This window comes from Scyliorhinus torazame, chromosome 5, assembly GCF_047496885.1.
Source record: "Scyliorhinus torazame isolate Kashiwa2021f chromosome 5, sScyTor2.1, whole genome shotgun sequence".
Lineage (NCBI taxonomy): Eukaryota > Metazoa > Chordata > Chondrichthyes > Carcharhiniformes > Scyliorhinidae > Scyliorhinus > Scyliorhinus torazame.
Genome location: NC_092711.1, coordinates 97,572,694 through 97,593,414, shown reverse-complemented (window position 1 = coordinate 97,593,414; position 20,721 = coordinate 97,572,694). Strand labels below are relative to the sequence as shown.

The 20,721-nt window shown below is 48.9% G+C and overlaps 2 protein-coding genes across 5 annotated transcripts in view; one reads left to right on the top strand and one right to left on the bottom strand.

The window, feature by feature from the left end:
- The window catches only part of LOC140419070 (uncharacterized), a 555,344-nt gene that overhangs the window by 52,126 nt on the left and 482,497 nt on the right, over positions 1-20,721 (bottom strand). The window lies entirely within an intron of this gene.
- LOC140419085 (uncharacterized) lies at positions 9,403-18,855 on the top strand. Of its 4 annotated transcripts, none has more exons than XM_072502850.1 (4): positions 9,405-9,471; positions 9,587-9,644; positions 9,993-10,050; positions 14,918-18,855. In XM_072502850.1, the coding sequence occupies exon 4, from the start codon at positions 15,259-15,261 to the stop codon at positions 15,991-15,993; it is 735 nt and encodes a 244-aa protein (XP_072358951.1). In that variant the 5' UTR covers positions 9,405-9,471; positions 9,587-9,644; positions 9,993-10,050; positions 14,918-15,258; the 3' UTR covers positions 15,994-18,855. The 4 variants fall into 4 exon arrangements, with proteins under 4 accessions (XP_072358953.1, XP_072358951.1, XP_072358954.1 ...); XM_072502851.1 differs by having other exon boundaries at positions 9,444-9,496; XM_072502852.1 differs by lacking the exon at positions 9,587-9,644 and having other exon boundaries at positions 9,403-9,471.

The following is a 20,721-nucleotide window of genomic DNA, read 5'->3' as shown; positions in this document are numbered from 1 at the left end:
ATCATGATGAAGTGCTTCGAAAGGTTAGTCATGGCACGAATCAACTCCAGCCTCCCGGATTGTCTTGATCCACGACAGTTCGCCTACCGCTACAACAGGTCCACAGCAGACGCCATCTCCATGGCCCTGCACTCTACCCTGGAACACCTAGATAACAAAGGCACCTATGTCAGACTCGTTTTTTAAAAAAAAATATGTTTTATTGAAATTTCTTCGATCAAACATTTTTTCCCCTTACAGAACAAACATAACAGTAAAGAAAGTTTAACAATAAACAAATGGCTAATCAACATGGTAATCTAATCATTTAACATAAACTAAAACTTCCACCCCCCACCCCACCCCCTCCCCCCTGGGTTGCTGCTGCTGGTCATCTGTCTTCCCTCTAACGTTCCCCTAGGTAGTCGAGGAATGGCTGCCACCGCCTGGTGAACCCTTGAGCCGATCCTCTCAGGGCAAACTTTATCTGCTCCAGTTTAATGAACCCCGCCATATCATTTACCCAGGCCTCCAGTCCGGGGGGTTTCGCCTCCTTCCACATGAGTAGGATCCTGCGCCGGGCTACTAGGGACGCAAAGGCCACAACGTCGGCCTCTTTCGCCTCCTGCACTCCCGGCTCTTCCGCAACTCCAAATAGAGCTAGCCCCCAGCCTGGTTTGACCCGGGCCTTCACCACCTTAGAAATCACTCCCGTCACTCCCTTCCAATACCCCTCCAGTGCCGGGCATGACCAAAACATATGTGCGTGGTTTGCCGGGCTTCCGCCGCACCTCCCACACTTGTCCTCCACTCCAAAGAACCTGCTCAGTCTTGCTCCCGTTATGTGTGCTCTATGGATCCACTCCCCCCATTTGGTCCATAAACCCCTTAAGTACCTTGGCCGCTGCCGGCCTTCTTCCGGTCCTTGAGCTGGATCTATCTAGCCCCGGGTCCAGCACCGTATTAAAGTCCCCTCCTAAAATCAAGTTTCCTACCTCCAGGTCCGGTATACGCCCCAGCATCCGTCTCATAAATCCCACATCGTCCCAGTTTGGGGCATACACGTTAACCAACACGACCTCCATTCCCTCCAGCCTGCCACTCACCATTACATATCTACCTCCGCTATCTGCTACGATGTTCTTTGCTTCAAATGCGACCTGTTTCCCCACCAAAATGGCCACCCCTCTATTCTTTGCGTCCAGTCCTGAGTGGAACACCTGTCCCACCCAGCCTTTCCTGAGCCTAACTTGGTCCGCCACCTTTAGGTGCGTCTCTTGGAGCATAACCACGTCTGCCCTTAGTCCTTTCAAATGCGCGAGCACTCTGGCCCTTTTTATCGGTCCGTTCAGGCCTCTCACGTTCCAAGTGATCAGCCTCACTAGGGGGCTACCTGCCCCCCTCCCGTGTCAACTAGCCATTACCTTCTCTAGGCCAGTCCCATATCCCGCCTCCGCGCTCCCGCTCGCTCCCCCAGCGTCGCACACCCTGGGGAGAGGCCATTCACATGCTCCCAATGTGGGAAGGGATTTATTGATTCATCCAACCTGCAGACACACCAGCGAGTTCACACTGGGGAGAGGCCATTCACCTGCTCTCAGTGTGGGAAGTGATTTACTCAATTATCCAACCTGCAGACACACCAGCGAGTTCACACTGGGGAGAGGCCATTCACCTGCTCTCAGTGTGGGAAGGGATTTATTGATTCATCCAACCTGCGGAAACATCAGCGAGTTCACACTGAGGAGAGGCCACCCACGTGCTCTTAGTGTGGGAAAGGATTTACTCAATTACCTCACCTGCGGAGACACCAGGGAGTTCACACTCAGAGCAGCCGTCTCGAAGGTCAACCCACGGAAAGCCACTGGCCCGGATGGGGTACCTGGATGAGCACTTCAACCTCTCTTTACAATAATCTGAGGTCCCTATCTGCTTCAAGAAGACGACCATCATCCCTGTACCACAACAAAGCAAAGCAGCGTGCCAAAATGACTATTGTCCAGTGGCTCTGACATCCATCATGATGAAGTGCTTCGAAAGGTTAGTCATGGCACGAATCAACTCCAGCCTCCCGGATTGTCTTGATCCACGACAGTTCGCCTACCGCTACAACAGGTCCACAGCAGACGCCATCTCCATGGCCCTGCACTCTACCCTGGAACACCTAGATAACAAAGGCACCTATGTCAGACTCGTTTTTTAAAAAAAAATATGTTTTATTGAAATTTCTTCGATCAAACATTTTTTCCCCTTACAGAACAAACATAACAGTAAAGAAAGTTTAACAATAAACAAATGGCTAATCAACATGGTAATCTAATCATTTAACATAAACTAAAACTTCCACCCCCCACCCCACCCCCTCCCCCCTGGGTTGCTGCTGCTGGTCATCTGTCTTCCCTCTAACGTTCCCCTAGGTAGTCGAGGAATGGCTGCCACCGCCTGGTGAACCCTTGAGCCGATCCTCTCAGGGCAAACTTTATCTGCTCCAGTTTAATGAACCCCGCCATATCATTTACCCAGGCCTCCAGTCCGGGGGGTTTCGCCTCCTTCCACATGAGTAGGATCCTGCGCCGGGCTACTAGGGACGCAAAGGCCACAACGTCGGCCTCTTTCGCCTCCTGCACTCCCGGCTCTTCCGCAACTCCAAATAGAGCTAGCCCCCAGCCTGGTTTGACCCGGGCCTTCACCACCTTAGAAATCACTCCCGTCACTCCCTTCCAATACCCCTCCAGTGCCGGGCATGACCAAAACATATGTGCGTGGTTTGCCGGGCTTCCGCCGCACCTCCCACACTTGTCCTCCACTCCAAAGAACCTGCTCAGTCTTGCTCCCGTTATGTGTGCTCTATGTAGCACATTAAATTGAATCAGGCTCAGCCTGGCGCATGAGGAAGAGGAATTTACCCTGCTTAGTGCATCAGCCCACATACCCTCCTCTATCTCCTCCCCTAGCTCTTCTTCCCACTTTCCTTTTAGTTCGCCCACCAACTCCTCCCCCTCTTCCCTCATCTCTCGGTATATCTCTGACACCTTGCCCTCTCCGACCCACACCCCCGAAAGCACTCTGTCCTGAATCCCCTGTACCGGGAGCAGCGGAAATTCCCTCACCTGTTGTCTAGTGAACGCCCTCACCTGCATATATCTAAGGAAGTTTCCCCGGGGCAACTTATACTTTTCCTCCAATGCTCCCAAGCTCGCAAACGTCCCATCTATAAATAAATCTCCCACCCTCCTAATTCCCAACTGGTGCCAGCTCAGAACTCCTCCATCCATTCTTCCTGGGGCAAACCTATGGTTGTTCCTGATTGGGGACCCCACCAGTGCTCCCCGCACACCTCTCTGTCGCCTCCATTGTCCCCAGATATTCAATGTTGCCGCCACCACCGAGTTCGTGGTAAACCTTTTTGGTGAGAACGGTAGCGGCGCCGTCACCAGCGCCTCTAAGCTCGTCCCTTTACAGGACTTTCTCTCCAGTCTTTTCCACGCCGCTCCCTCTCCCTCCATCATCCATTTACGAATCATCGCCACATTGGCGGCCCAATAGTAGTCGCCCAAATTCGGTAGCGCCAATCCTCCTCTGTCCCTGCTACGTTGTAGGAACCCCCTCCTTACCCTCGGGACATTCCCTGCCCACACGAAGCTCGTGATGCTCCTATCTATTTTTTTGAAAAAGGTCTTAGTGATTAGTATAGGGAGACATTGAAATACAAATAAGAACCTCGGGAGGACCATCATCTTAATTGCCTGCACTCTGCCCGCCAACGACAGAGGCTGCATGTCCCACCTCTTGAAGTCCTCCTCCATTTGTTCTACCAATCATGTCAGATTAAGTCTGTGCAAGATTCCCCAGCTCCTAGCGATCTGAATCCCCAGGTATCGGAAGTTTCTTTCCACTTTCCTTAGAGGCAGGCCTTCTATCTCTCTACTCTGGTCCCCTGGGTGTATCACAAATAGTTCACTCTTCCCCATGTTAAGCCTATATCCCGAGAAATCTCCGAACTTCCTCAACATCCGCATAACCTCTATCATCCCCCCCGCTGGGTCCGACACATACAACAGTAGGTCATCCGCGTATCGCGAGACTCGGTGTTCTTCTCCCCCTCTAATCACCCCTCTCCATTTCCTGGAGTCTCTCAACGCCATGGCCAGAGGTTCAATTGCCAACGCGAACAACAGTGGAGACAGCGGGCATCCCTGTCTTGTTCCCCTATATAATCGGAAATACTCCGATCTTTGCCGACCCGTGACTACACTTGCCGTTGGGGCCCCATAGAGAAGTTTGACCCAGCTAATAAACCCGTTCTCGAACCCAAACCTCCTTAACACCTCCCATAAATACTCCCACTCCACCCTATCAAATGCCTTCTCTGCACCAATTGCCACCACTATCTCTGCCTCCCCCTCCACTGGGGGCATCATTATCACCCCTAATAGTCGTCGCACGTTAACATTCAGTTGTCTCCCTTTTACAAACCCTGTCTGGTCCACCTCCGCCTTTCTGGTGGTCAGGAGGTCAAACTCCGTCTGGAGTCGTCCCCTCTCCCTGTACAGTCCCTCCTCCGGGGTCTCTGCAAATTCCCTATCCACCCTTAAAATCTCCCCTGGTAATCTTTCCCTTTCCTTGGCCTCTGTTTTCCCTTTGTGGGCCCCAATGGAGATCAGCTCTCCTCTGACCACCGCTTTTAGTGCTTCCCATACCACTCCCACACGGACCTCCCCGTCGTCATTGACCTCCAGGTATCTCTCAATACACCCCCGCACTCTTGCACACACTCCCTCGTCCGCCATCAATCCCACATCTAATCGCCAGAGTGCTCGCTGCTCCCTTTCCTCTCCTAGTTCCAGGTCCACCCAGTGTGGGGCATGGTCCGAAACCGCTATGGCTGAATACTCAGCTTCTTCCACCCTTGAGATCAACGACCTTCCCAAAACAAAAAAATCTATCCGGGAGTACACTTTATGGACATGGGAGAAGAGGGAGAACTCCCTGGCCCTCGGTCTAAGAAATCGCCATGGATCCACTCCCCCCATTTGGTCCATAAACCCCTTGAGCACCTTGGCCGCTGCCGGCCTTCTTCCGGTCTTTGAGCTGGATCTATCTAGCCCTGGGTCCAGCACGGTATTGAAGTCCTCTCCCAATATCAAGTTTCCTACCTCCAGGTCCGGTATACGACCCAGCATCCGTCTCATAAATCCCGCATCGTCCCTATTCGGGGCATATACATTAACCAACACGACCTCCATTCCCTCCAGCCTGCCACTCACCATTACATATCTACCTCCGCTATCTGCTATGATGTTCTTTGCTTCAAATGCTACCCGTTTCCCCGCCAATATGGCCACCCCTCTATTCTTTGCATCTAGTCCTGAGTGGAACACCTGTCCCACCCATCCTTTCCTTAACCTAACTTGGTCCGCCACCTTCAGGTGCGTCTCTTGGAGCATAGCCACGTCTGCCCTTAGTCCTTTCAAATGCGCGAGCGCTCGGGCCCTTTTAATCGGTCCGTTCAGGCCTCTCACGTTCCACGTGACCAGCCTCACTAGGGGGCTACCTGCCCCCCTCCAGTGTCGACTAGCCATCACCTTCTCTAGGCCAGTCCCATATCCCGCCTCCGCGCTCCCACTCGCGCCCCAGGCGTCGCATTCCATCCCCGTCCACCCACTCTTTAGCCATTTCCTTTTTGATTTCCGCAGCAGCAACCCAGTTGTCCCCCCCCCGCCCCCGCTAGATCCCTTTCTAGCGGGATTGCTCCCCCATATTACTTCCGCAAGTCAGCTGACTTCAACTGACCCCGGCTACTCCTGCTCACTCCTTGACCCCCCCGTGTGGGGAACTCCCATCTGCCTTGCACCTGTCTTCCAGCCGTAATCTTTCTGGCGCGGGAACATCCCTTTACCTGACCCGCCTCTTGTGGCGCAGCTCCCTTTCCTCTCCCCCTCCCATTCCTCATTCTCCGCCTATGTCCCTTCTTTCCCCCCTCACCGGCGCCCACATTTCCTATGTCTCCCCCCCATCCCAATTTACTTCTCGATTTACATCAACCATAACAATAACAATAACATTCCCTACAGTATCAGTCCCTCAGTTCCGATCCAATTTCTCCTCTTTAATAAAGGTCCATGCTTCTTCCACCGTATCGAAATAATGGTGTCTCTCCTGGTACGTGACCCATAGTCGTGCCGGCTGCAGTATCCCGAACTTCACCTTCTTTTTGTGTAACACCTCCTTGGCTCGGTTAAAACTCGCCCTCCTTCTCGCCACCTCCGCACTCCAATCCTGGTACACCCGTATCACTGCATTCTCCCATCTGCTACTCCGCACCTTTTTAGCCCATCTCAGGACCTCTTCTCTATCTTTAAGGCGGTGAAATTGCACGATTGTCGCCCTGGGTGGTTCTCCCGCTTTTGGTCTTCTCGCCGGGATCCGATGTGCCCACTCCACCTCCAAGGTGCCCGCAGGGGCCTCAGCACCCATCAATGAGCTTAGCATCGTACTTACATAAGCTCCACAGTCCGCTCCTTCCACTCCCTCAGAGAGACCCAGTATCCGAAGGTTCTTCCTTCGCGCTCTGTTTTCTAGGGCCTCGATCCTTTCAATACACTTTTTATGGAGTGCCTCGTGCGTCTGTGTTTTGACCGCCAGGCCCAGGATCTCGTCCTCATTATCCGTCACCTTCTGCTCCACCACACGGAGCTCTGTCTCCTGGGTCCTTTGTGCCTCCTTGAGCCCCTCAATTGCCTGTAGCATCGGGGTCAGCACCTCCCTCTTTAGTAGCTCTGCACACCGTCTCAAAAATTTGTCTTGCTCGGGCCCCCATGTCGCCTGAGCTTTCTCCGCCGCCACCTTGTGTCTTCTCCCTTTCTGTCCCTTTCGTCGACGATTCCTCGCGCTGCAGCCGCCGCCGCTGATATTTTCCTCCTTCGTTGGGGGGGGGGACTCCCTACTCACTCACCCCACACCGGGTTGCGTCGCCCAAAAATTTCCCGTTGGGGCTCTTAAAAGAGCCCGAAGGTCCGTCGGAGCTGGAGCCGCCGAAACGTGCGGCTAGCAAGGCATCGCCGCAACCGGAAGTCCAATTGCTTTAAAATCACCAATGACTTGGATTCCCTTTTGGGGTAAACTCTTGACTCCTGGACTAAAATCTAGCAGTTTCCAGCATTCATCACGAAATGAAATGAAAATCGCTTATTGTCACAAGTAGGCTTCAATGAAGTTACTGTGAAAAGCCCCTAGTCGCCACATTCTGGCGCCTCTTCGGGGAGGCTGGTACGGGAATTAATCTTGTTGACTCTAAACACAGTTGTAAAGGAGTCTTCTGTCTGTATCTCAGAGCTCTGAACCATGGAAGAGAGTGACTGGGGCATGCTTCTTACACACCTCAGGGTTAACCCACACATTCAGTTCTGGATCTGATTGACAGCAGCGAAAACAGCCAAATCCAATCCCTGGAGACACTCATGAAGTCGCTGGTGTCTCAGCATAAGTTGTAAGTCAGTGAATCCATTCCCGCACTCGGGGCAGGTGAACGATCTCTCTCCAGTGTGAACTCACTGGTGTATCATCAGCTCATTGCTGCTTCGAAAGCTCTGCTCACAGGCAAAACATTTAAAAGGTTTTATATCAGAGTGAATTTGTTGGTGTTTCAGTAGGTGATAAGACTGAATGAATCCCTTCCCACACACAGAGCAGGTAAACGGTCTCTCCCCAGTGTGAATTCGCTGATGGACAGTAAGTTCAGATGATCGCCTGAAGCCAGTCCCGCAGTGAGAGCACCTGAACGGTCTCTCGTCAGTGTGAACACGTTGATGACAGGTCACTTCCCCGGATGTTTTAAAGCACTTCCCACAGTCTGGACATTTAAAAGGTCTTTTGTCGGTGTGAACTCGCTGATGTTTCTGCAGGTTAGATGTAGCAGTGAATCCCTTTCCACACAAGGAGCAGGTGAATAGCTTCTCCTCGCTGTGAATGAGTTGGTGTCTCAACAGATACTTTTTACTTATAAATTTCTTCTCACAGTCAGAACATTTGAAAGGTGTCTGATCAGTGTGAACACACTGGTGTATCAGCAGGCTGGATGACTGAGTGAATCCCTTCCCACAGGTGGAGCAGGTGAATGGCCTCTCCCCAATGTGACTGCGTCGATGCATTTCCAGTTCAGAAGGGTAACTGAATCCCTTCCAACAGTCCCCACATTTCCACGGTTTCTCCATGCTGCCGGTGCCCTTGTGTCTCTCCAGGTTGAATGACAAGTCGAACTCTCGTCCACACACAGAACACAAAGACGGTTTCTCCCCACTGTGAATGGTGTGATGGTTTTTCTGTCTATGTAATTGGTTAAAACTCTTTCCAGTCTGTTCACTGGAACACTCACTGTCTGTGTGGGTCTCTGTGCTTTTCCAATCACATGGATGTTTGAAATCTTTTCCCACAAACTGAACAGACAAACATTACTCCTTCCACATTCAAACACTGTGATATTCAGGTTCTAAAGAATTGAGTGACTCTGTCAGATCTTGACGTTTGGTTTGAGTTTTCTGTCAGCCAATCTTCCGCTTCTAATATCCTGTAAAAGGAGTTTACAAAAGTCATCACTGTCAGTCCAGGATAGAAATTCTGAACAGGCAATTCTAGTTCCTCTGGAACATTTTTCCCTCTCTTGTTCCCCCAAAGCTGTAAATCCCCGTCCCACACACTCTCCGTCCTCCCTGGGCTGAAATGCAAACCCATCTCACCATCTGCACCATTTCTTTCCTCCACTCCCAGTTTTCTCCCTCCCTCTCCTCTGCCTGGGTTCAGTTCTCCAGCTCCTGTCTGCAGATTGACAGTAAAACCAATGGGTCTTATTGGGGGATTGGGGCCTCCACTCACCCGCCTGAGTCCAGCTTCAACTTGCACTGCGCATGCTCCAGCTCACAATGGCTGGGGAGTGATTGACGGCGGGTCCCGACCAATAAGAAGAAGGTAATCTGGGTCTGGATTTTCCCTGCAAACGGCCACCATCTTGGGAAAGGAAGTTGGGTCTTTTTGTTGGAACGGAGCGCTGGGACGGCCATCTTAGTATGGGAAGAAGTAGTGGGCGGGACTTCCTCCCCTGTGACAGGCCCGGGCAACCGGCGACCACCACCACCTTGGGAATGGAAGTCGGGTTTTTTGTTCCTGGCGTGGAGCGCTGGGACAGCCATCTTGGTTAGGGAAGAGGGAGTGGGCGGGGCTTCACCCCGATGACAGCCCGGGGCAACCGCCTCCATCTTGGGAATGGAAGTCGAGTCTTTTGTTCTTGGAGCGGAGCGCTTGGGCGGCCATCTTGGTTAGGGAAGAGGGAGTGGGCGGGACTTCCTGCCCGGTGACAACTCCCGGGTCACCCGGCGGCCGCCGCCATCTTTTGGCGGGGATTCTCTATCCGGGTCTTTAGTGAAGGACAATGAGCTGGAGCTGAGGTTGAAAAGTGTTCAGGGGAAAGTCTGAAATCAGATTTACAGCCAGATATCTGTAAGACCCACAAAGTTCACATTCAGTATGTTTGGCAAATGAAATCACAATGCTGCAAACACTCAGTTATGAAGAATCAGATTGGATTGGAAATGTTAACTCTCTCTCTCCACAGAAGCTGCCAAACCTGCTGAGGATTTCCACAACTTTCTGTTTTCACTTCACATTTCCAGGTTCCGCAGAGTTTTACTCAAATTATTATGTTTTTGAAATTTTGTTACATAACCAGTTAAGAGTAAAATAATTGTCACCATTTAAATGTCCAAATCAGTGATATTTATTTGTTTAACTGAGACTGGGCTGTTCAGGAGCAAAGTCAGAAATCACTTCACAGAAAATATAGTGAAATCTGGAATTCTGTTCAGATTCTGTCAATAGAAACTAAAAACTGAGATTCATAGATTCGAGAGTATTAATGGTTATAGAATCAAGGGAGATGGATGTAGTTAACAAACAGATCTGACATTTGCAAACTGGAGCTTAATGTCTGAGGTTGAACTGATTCTGGTTTTGTTTTGAAGGTGGTGTCGGTTTCCTGTCCTGTCGATTATCTCCACACCTGCTGGTAATTTACCGGAGGTGAGATAATTTTTATTTGTGTCATGAGTAGGATTTCATTAACACTGCAGTGATTAACTATGTACCATTAACCATTCACCTGAGGAAGGAGCAGCGCTCCGAAAGCTAGTGACATTGAAACAAACCTGTTGGACTTTAACCTGGTGTGAAAAGACTTCGAACTGTGCTCACCCCAGTCCAACACCGGCATCTCCACATTGTGATTAACTATGATTAACACAAATTGATATCACTTGATTTTTATTCAGAATTTAATTTCTTATAACAAGGTTGGAGTTTATGAACACCATAATAATAATAACAATCTTTATTATTGTCACATTTGGCTTATATTAACACTGCAATGAAGTTACTGTGAAAATCCCCTAGTTGCCACACTCTGGCGCCTGTCCGGGTAAACTGAGGGAAAATTCAGAATGTCCAGTTCAACTTACAATTCAGCTCACGTCTTTTGGGACTTGTGGGAGACCCATGCAGACACGGGGAGAATGTGTGGACTCCGCACCATGACCCAAGTGGGAATCGAACCCAGGTCCCTGGTGCTGTGAAGCAACTGTGCTACCGTGAAGGGGCAGAGGGTTGGTGCAGTGGCACAGCCTTGTCTGATCCCAGTCTTCATTGAGATAGTGTCTGGGGTGTTTCCATTGATGAGGATCATGACTTGTGTGTCATCATTGTGCAGGCGGAGGATGGTGGCCAATTTCTGAGGACAGCCAATTTTGAAAAACTTACTGAATAAAACATCACTTTGACGGTGTAAAGCATTTTTGTGAGGTCAGAAAAGACCAAGAACTGCGATTGCTGCTGTTCCTTGTATTTTCCCTGGGTTTGTCAAGTAGTGTAGATCATGTCTTTGGTGCCTCATGAAGGGAGAAAACCTAACTGTGACTCTGGAAGGAGCTCTTTGGCCACGAAGAGGAGACCATTGAGGAGGATCCTGGCAGTGATCTTCTCTGTGGCAGACAGCAGGGAGTCGCCTGTGCAGTTACCACAATCAGACTTGTCTCTCTTCTTGAATATAGTCACAGTGTCTCTGAGATCCCCGGCATGCATCCATCTGCCCAGGTGAGGAATATGAGACTGTGTAGCTATGCCAGGAGTGTAACCCTGCCATGCTTCAGAATTTCAGCAGGGATTAATTCTGCTCCAGAGGCCCTGCTGTTTTTCAGCTGTTGAATGGCTTTTTCACTCCGCTCCAGATCGGGGTACCACAGGGACTGAGCCGGACACGATATTGGGGAATGGATTTAAGGACGTTAAAGCCAAAGACAGAGTCTCGGTCGAGGGAATCTTCAGAATGTTCCCTCCAGTGAGCACTGACTGACTCTCTGTCCTTGATGAGTTCCCCTCCACACTTTGCTCTCAGTGGGGTGGGCCATTGACTGCTTAGGTCATCAATTGTATTGGCAGCGCTGGTGAAACCGTGCATGCCATTGCTTTCCATGAGCTGTGGGCTATCCCTCACTCTTTCTACCCTCTAAAGGCTTCAGAAACTTGGAAAACTTAGAGCAGGCACCTCAAAGGCACTGGAGCAGTACTACCAGCAGTGCCTTCACAAGATGCTCCAAATCCAGGGGCAAGGAGGGCGGTCCCACAGAGGAGAGGGAAAGGGAAAACTGGGAGTGGGGCAAAGAAGGTCGGGGGCAGAGGTGAGTGTAGTGGCCATCACTAAGGAGAAGGTGATGCGGACGCTGAAAGGTCTGAAGGTGGATAAATCACCCAGACCGGATGGACTACACCCCAGGGTACCGAAGGAGATAACTGCAGAGGTTGTGGAGACATTGGTGGTGATCCTTCAGGGATCACTGAAGTGAAGGGGTTCACAGACGACAGGGAAATGACTAATGTAATACCCCAGTTTAAGAAAGGCAAGAGGTAGAAGATGGGAAATTATAGGCCGGTTAGTCTGACTTTGGTTGTTGATAAGATTTTAGAGTCCATTATTAAAGATCAGATTACGGAGTTCTTGGACGTGCATGGTAAAATAGGACTGAGTCAGCATGGCTTCATCAAGGGGAGGTCATGCCTGACAAATCTGTTAGAATTCTTTGAAGAGGTAAAAAGAAAGTTAGACAATGGAGAGCCAGTGGATGTGATACATTTGGTTTCCAGAACTTTCGACAAGGTGCCGTACAGCAGGCTGCTAAATAAAGATAAGAGCCCATGGTGTTCGGGGCAAGGTACTGGAATGGTTAGAGGATTAGCTGACTGGCAGAAGGCGGAGAGTGGGGACAAAGGGGTCTATTTCAGGACGGCAGCCGGTGATTATTGGTGTTCCACAGGGGCCACAACTATTCAATACATTAACGATCTGGAAGAAGGAACCGAGGGCACTGTTGCTAAGCTTGCAGATGATAGAAAGATGTGTAGAGGGACAGGTAGTGTTGAGGAAGCGGGGAGGCTGCAGAAGGACTTGGACAGGTTAGGAGAGTGGGCAAAGAAGTGGCAGATGTAATAGAATATGGTAAAGTGTGAGGTTATGCACTTTGGAAGGAAGAATCGAGGCAGACTATTTTCTAAATGGGGAACGACTTCTTGTTAGGTGAATCGGACATTCTGAATTCTCCCTCTGTGTACCCGAACAGGCGCCAGACTGGCAACAAGGAGATTTTCAGAGTAACTTCATTGCAGTGTTAATGTAATCCTATTTGTTACACTAATAAAGATTATCATTATTATTAGCTGGAGCACTGTGTGCAGTTCTGGTCGCCACATTATAGGAAGGATGTGATTGCACTGGAGGGGGTGAAGAGGAGATTCACCAGGATGTTGCCTGGAATAGAATGTTTCAGTTCCGAAGCGAGGTTGGATAGGCTTGGGTTGTTTTCATTGGAGCAGAGAAGACTGAGAGGCGACCTGATCGAGGTGCACAAGGTTATGAGGGCCATGGTCAGGGTGGACAGGGACCCTCAGTTGAAGGGTCAGTCACAAGGGGACACAAGTTCATGGTGAGGGGCAAGATGTTCAGGGGGGTTTTGAGGAAAAACCTTTTTACCCAGAGGATGGTGGCCGTCTGGAATGCACTGCCTGGGAGGGCGGTAGAGGAGGGTTGCCTCACATCCGTTAAAAAGTACCTGGATGAACATTTGGCGCGTCGTAGCATTCAAGGCAATGGGCCACGTGCTGGCAAATGGGGTTAGGTCGGCAGGTCAGGTGTTTTTCGTGTGTCGGTGCAGATTTGATGGGCCTCTTCACTGCTGCTATTGATACAATGTTAGGTGGCATTGTAGACAGCCTAGATGTTGATATTAAATTGCACGGAGATATTGACAGACGAGGTGAATGGGCAAATTTGCGGCAGATGGAATTCAATGTAATCAAGTGTGAGGTTATCCGTTTTGAACCAAAAAAGAATAAAACAGAGGACTTTCTAAATGGAAAGAGATTGAGTACAGTGGATGTCGAAGGTGCACAGATCCTTAAAATGCCACAAACAAGTGCAGAAAATAATCAAAAAGGAATGCTAGCAATTATATCTGGAGGATTGGAGTATAAAGTCGCAGAGGTTATGCTGCAGTTATACAAAACCCTGGTAAGACCCAACTTGGAGAACTGTGAGCCATTCTGGGCACCACACCTTCGGGAGGATATTGTGGCCTTGGAGGGAGTGCAATATAGGTTTACTAAAACGATACGCCACGATACCTGGACTACGGGGGTTAGGTTACGATGAGAGATTATTGATTGATTGGTTTTATTTATTGTCACGTGTGCCGAGGTACAGTGAAAAGCATTGTTCTGCGTACAGTCCATAAAGATCGTTCCATACATGAAAGAAAACCCATAGGACCTACATAAATACACAGGTAAGGGGTGAGCATACACAATGCATTACTACTCAGTAGAGAAGATGTGTGAAGAGATCAGTTCAGTCCATAAGAGGATCATTCAGGAGTCTGGTAACAGCGGGGAAGAAACTGTTGTTGAACCTGTTAGTGCGTGTTCTCAGACTTTTCTCTGATGGGAGAAGTTGGAAGAGAGAATACCCCGGATGGGAGGGGTCTTTGATTATGCTGCCCGCTTTCCCAAGGCAGAGGGAGGTGTAGACGGAGTCAGTGGATGGGAGGCAGGTTTGTGTGATGGACTGGGCTGTGTTCACGACTCTCTATAGGTTCTTACACTCTTGGACCAAGCAGTTGCCGTACCAGGCTGTGATATAGCCAGATGGGATGCTTTCTATGGTGCATCTGTAAAAGTTGGTAAGAGTAAATGTGGACATGCTGAATTTCCTTAGTTCCTGAGAAAGTATAGACACTGTTGTGCTTTCTTGGTCGTATGGTCGACGTGGGTGGACCAGGACAGATTGTTGGTGATGTGCACACTTAGGAATTTGAAGCTGTTAACCATGTCCACCTCGGCACCATCGATGCTGACAGGGGTGTGTACGATACATTGCTTCCTGAAGTCAATACCCAGCTCCTTAGTTTTTCTGACATTAAGGGAGAGATTGTTGTTGTTATGCCACTCCACTAGGTTCTCTATGTCCCTCCTGTAGATATTGAAGATGTCAAGGGATATGAGGGATAGTGTGGTAAAACGGCGCTCAGGTAGATCGACCGATGATCCCATTGAATGGTTCAGCAGGCTCGATGGACCGAATGGCCGACTGCAGCTTATAACTGCTGTGATCTCCTGGACAGGAAGCTGTGAGCTTGGGTCTGTCAATCAGCCTGAATCAGCACCTTCAGGAGAATGGAGAGGGTGAATATTAAATTCAGCAGAGTGAGAATGGAGGGAGTGTGTGGGATGGAGATTTACAGCTTTCTGAGAATAAGAGAGAGGAAACAATGGGACATAGAAACTAGAATTGTCTGTTCTGAGTTTCTATCCTGTACTGACTGATGAATTTTGTAAATTGTTTTTACAGGACATTAGACGAGGAGGAATTACAGACAGAAATCTCAAATGTTACGTCTCGATCTGACAGTCACTCGACTCGCTTTAACCTGAATATCATTGGCTTTTGAATCTAGAAGGAGAAATGGTTGCCCAAACTGTCAGCTTCTAAAGATTTCTAACATCTGTGTGACTGGAAAGCACTGAGACCCACACAACACACACCCGAGTGAGAGTGTTCCAGTGAACTGACTGTGGAAAGAGCTTTAACCAGTTACACAGCCTGAAAAACATAACATTCACAGAGGGAGAGACCATACCCGTGTTCTGAACTGATTGTCCAACCTGGAGAGTCACGAGAAGACCCAAAACATGGAGAAACAGTGGAAATGTGGGGACTGTGGGAAGGGATTCAGATTCCCATCTAAGCTGGAGATTCATCGACGCAGTCACACTGGGGTGAGGCCATTCACCTGCTCTCAGTGTGGGAAAGGATTTAGTCAAGTATCCAACCTGCAGTCACACCAGCGAATTCACACTGGGGAGAAGCCATTCACCTGCTCTCAGTGTGGGAAAGGATTTATTCAAGTATCCAACCTGCGAAAACACCAGCGAGTTCACACTGGGGAGAGGCCATTCACCTGCTCTCAGTGTGGGAAAGGATTTACTCAAGGATCCAACCTGCAGTCACACCAGCGAGTTCACACCGGAGAGAGGCCGTTCACCTGCTCTCAGTGTGGGAAAGGATTTACTGAACTATCCAACCTACGGAAACACCAGCGACTTCACACTGGGGAGATGTCGATCATCTGCTCTCGGTGTGGGGAGGGATTCAGTCAGTTATCCCACCTGCGGAAACATCGGCGAGTTCACACTGGGGAGAAGCCATTCACCTGCTCTCAGTGTGGGAAGGGGTTTACTCAAGCAACCAACCTGCAGTCACACCACCGGGTTCACACTGGAGAGAGACCATTCATCTGCTCTCAGTGTGGGAAAGGATTTAGTCAAGTATCCAACCTGCGGAGACACCAGCGAGTTCACACTGCGGAGAGGCCGTCCACTTCTCAATGTGAGACAGGATTGCATGTTTCATTGCACCTACTTTGACACCAACAATTTCACATTGATTACAGGGGTTGGATTCTGCTGTTATTGTTTCTGCCCTACATCCAGGACTGCATTTTGTTCATTCTGACAGGTGGTCAGTGGGGATAGTCGGAGGGTTTCTTTCTGCTGGACTGGCCGGTCTCACCACTTTGCCTCCAGTGGGCTGATGCTCTTTGAGCCTTGTTGCTAATACCTGGCTCCAAATTTCACAAGGATCACAGAGTGAAAGGGTGTTTGGAATTTTGAAGGTATTTAGTTCCTATTTCTGTTTGGAACCTCCCAAAGAATGCCATGGTGCCATGAAGATGGGCCCTGGTGGTTACCTTTTTTTTTTGTTTAATTTACCTGGATCATGGTGCCAAGGACCCGGGTTCTATCCTGACTCCGGGTCACTGTTTCCACTGGAAATCCACTGGAACTCTTTCCACAGAAGGCCATGGAGGCCAATTCACTGAGTGTGTTTAAGACAGAGATAGATAGGTTCTTGATTAATAAGGGGATCAGGGGTTCTGGAGAAAAGGCAGAAGAATGGGGATGAGAAAATATCAGCCATGATTGAATGACAGAGCAGACTCAATGGACCGAGTGGCCTAATTCTGCTCCTATGTCTTATGGGTACACCCCGGCATCTGTTCGGGTGCACTGTGGGAGAATTCAGAATGTCCAATTCACCTAACAGCATGTCTTTGAGGAAACCGGAGCACCCAGAGGAAACCCAAGCAGACACGGGGAGAACGTGCAGACTCCACACAGACAGTGTCCCAAGCCGGGAATCGAACCCAGGTCCCTGGGGCTGTGAAGCAACAGTGCTAACCACTGTGCTGCTTTAAATTTAAAGTGCCCAATTTTTTCCCCAATTATTGGCAATTTAGTGTGGCCAATCCACCTACCCTGCACATCTTTAGGTTGTGGGGGTGAAACCCACGCAGACACGGGGAGAATGTACAAACTCCACACGGACAGGGGCCGGGATTGAATCCGGGTCTTCGGCGACCTGAGAAAAAAGTGCTAACCTCTGTGCCGCCCGGAGCCTGATACGTTTTAAAATAGTTAGAGAGTAACAAACTAAGACACACATGAGGGGGTTCTTCCCTGGGGTGTAGGACAGGTGTGAGCTTTGTTCAGGGGGGCCAGTTAATCACTCACACGTGTTCTGGTCCTGCCCCAAGCTAGTTGGGTTCTGGGTCTCATTCTTTGAGACCATGTTGGAGATCGTTGTGGTTGAGCTGGAGCCGTGTCCACTGGAGGCGATCTTTGGGGTGTCAGACTGCCCAGAACTCCTTGAGGGAGGAGAGCTGACGTGTTGGCCATTTCCTTGTTCGTTGCTCAGAGGCGAGTCCTGCTTGGACGGAGGTCGGCGATACCGCCCAGGGTCTCAGCATGGTTGGGCGACCTGGCAGAAGTCTCATGGCTTAAGGTTGAACATGGGCAAGAAAACCTCCTGCTGATTACCACGTACCGGCCACCATCAGCTGATGTATCAGTACTCCTCTATGTTGAACACCACTTGGAGGAAGCACTGAGGGTGGCAAGAGCGCAGAATATGCTCTGGGTGGGGGACTTCAATGTCCATCACCAAGAGTGGCTCGGTAGTACCACCACAGACCAAGCTGGCCGGGCCCCACGCGTCATAGCCGCTAGGCTGCGGCAGGTGGCGAGGGAACCAACAAGTGGGAAAAGCATACTTGACCTCATCCTCACCAATCTGCCTGCTGCAGATGCATCTGTCCATGACAGTATCGGTAGAAGTGACCACCGCACAGTCCTTGTGGAGACAAAGTCCCGTCTTCACATTGAGGATACTCTCCATCGTGTTGTGTGGCATTACCACTGTGCTGAATGGGATGGACTTTGAACAGATCTAGAAACTCAAGACTGGGCATCCAGGAGGCGTTGTGGGCCATCAGCAGCAGCAGAGTTGTATTCAACCACAATCTGCAACCTCATGGCCCGGCACAGCCCCCACTCTACTGTGATGTTCCTTGTGTAGTTCTCCAAGATGGCTAAAAGTCGTAGTGTTGACAAAGAACATCAAGCTATGTATTTGAAACAAAACTAGTTTATTTTACACTATTCAAATGATTTGCACACTTTACTAAGTAACAGCTAATCAACCAACAGTATTAATTCTATGCTACAGAAATCTATAATATCTTTCTAATACAACTAACACATCTCAACCTTTCACTAACCTTCTCCCAGAACTGGAGATATCAGTACTTGGGGCAGCACGGTAGCATAGCGGTTAGCGCAATTGCTTCACAGCTCCAGGGTCCCAGGTTCGATTCCCGGCTGGGTCACTGTCTGTGCGGAGTCTGCACATTCTCCCCGTGTGTGCGTGGGTTTCCTCCGGGTGCTCCGGTTTCCTCCCACAGTCCAAAGATGTGCAGGTTAGGTGGATTGGCCATGCTAAATTGCCCTTAGTGTCCAAAATTGCCCTTAGCGTTGGTTGAGTGGGGTTACTGGGTTATGGGGATAGGGTGGTGTGGGATTGGGTAGGGTGCTCTTTCCAAGAGCCGGTGCAGACTCGATGGGCCGAATGGCCTCCTTCTGCACTGTAAATTCTATGAAATCTATACCGGCTTATATATGACTACTCTGCTGCCATCTAGTGTTGAGATACATGAACATCATCTTGTTAACCCTTTACACTCCTTACATATCATTACAACACTAACCCAGGATTTTAACCCTTACTGCACCAAATACCTACAATACAATGTATCTGAAATACATTAATCACAGGGCTCATTGTCCCAAATGTCCAATCGATGTATAGAAATTCTGTAGAGTTCACACTGGGACAGGCACCTATCAATATGTTTTGAAAAATAAACTATTTGTGTTATGTTTTCGTCGTGGCTTCAAAAGCTTGGAACTCAGTTAATGAAAAGGGTACAAACTGACACACGGCCTTAACCTAATACAGAAATTACAAAGTCATTTCAGATATAAAATTTATACCAAGTGTATAAAATCAGTACATAAAGGTGATCAGTGTGTAAATGTTGAGAGAGCAAAATACACTGTAAAATACAGCATGACATTCAACGAATACATGTTTGTAAGTAATAGGAGTTAAAATAACTAGAACTATGAAAACTGACTGGAGAACTTAAATTCTTTAAGTTCACAAACCAAAGGTGGTTCTATACTGTGACAGAAAGTGACTGCTTCTTTCCAGAAACTACAAGTTAAAGGTTAAACTCATTTCAGACACAGGGTTGAAGGATTGAAACCTCACAGTTTTCTTCACACAACAGGGCCTCGAACCGAAGTATAACTCTTAAGGGTTCTGCCATTTACTGTATATTTCCCATCTGTATTAGACCTTCTAAAATTAACCCTGGTAATTATCAATGGCTGGTGAGTTAACGGTTCCAGACCTTAGCTCACCCAACCTTTATGGGATTTGCAGCAGTTCTGTAATTAAATCATTAAAGTGTAACTTTGTCCTGGTCTCGGGCCATGGGATGTATTTCACTTGTTCACTTTGACAGGAAGAATAGAAAGAATTATATTCTTGTGATCTTATGAGACAAAGTCCCATCTTCACACTGAGGATACCCTCCATTGTCCTGTGTGACTGTACTAAATGGGGTAGATTCAGAACACATTTCGCTAAAAGCAGGGTGTCCATGAGGTGCTGTGGGCCAGCAGCAGCCTGATATTCAATCACAATCTGTAACATCATAGGCCGGCATATTCCTCACTCTACCATTGGGAACACACAAAACAAGTGTGGAATACAAGGAAAGTAGAAAGAAACTTAAGCAAGGAGTCTGGAGGGCTAAAAGGGGTCATGAAAAGTCATTGGCCAGCAGGATTACGGAAAATCTCAAGGCTTTTTATTCGTATATAAAGAGCAAGTGGGTATTCAGGGTGGGGGTTGGCCCACTCGTGATCAGGGGAGGGAATCTATGCGTGGAGCCAGAGGAAATGGACAAGGTATTAAATCAGTACTTTGCTTGTATTCACCAAAGAGAAGGATTTGGTGGATAATGAGTCTGGGGAAGGATGTGTAAATAGTTTGGGTCATGTTGAGATCAAAAAGGAGGAGGTACTAGGGATCTTGAAAAACATGAAGGTAGACAAGTCCCCAGGGCCTGATGGGATATACCCCAGAATACTATGAGAGGCAAGGGAGGAAATTGCTGTGGCCTTGAGATAAATCTTTGTATCCTCACTGGCTACAGGGGATTGGAGAATAGCCAATGTTGTTCCTTTGTTTAAGAAGGGTAGCAAGGATAATCCATGGAATTACAGGCTGGTGAGCCTTACATCAGTGGGAGGGAAATATTTCGAGAGGATTCATCGAGACACAATTTACTCCCACTTGGAAATAAGTGGACGTATTAGTGAGAGGCAACATGGTTTTGTGAAGGGGCGGTTGTGTCTCAGTAACGTGATCGAATTATTCAAGGAAGTGACAAAGATGATTGATGAGGGTAGGTCGGTGGGTGTTGTCTTCATGGACTTCAGTAAGGCCTTTGACGAGGTCTCTCATGGCAGACTGGTTCAGAAGGTGAAGTTATACAGAATCAGATGGATCCAGAAATGGCTCTGTCATAGAAGACAGAGGGCAGCAGTGGAGGGTGTGTTTCTGAATGGAGGACTGTGACTTGTGTTCCTCAGGGATCAGTGCTGGGACCGTTGCTGTTTGTAATATGTACAAATGATTTGGAAGAAAATAACATTTGATTGGGACGTTTGCGGACGACACAAAGG

What these genes read in the sequence shown, in the direction of transcription:
- LOC140419085 (XM_072502852.1), top strand. Translation starts at nt 15,259, where the DNA reads ATGGAGAAACAGTGGAAATGTGGGGACTGTGGGAAGGGATTCAGATTC.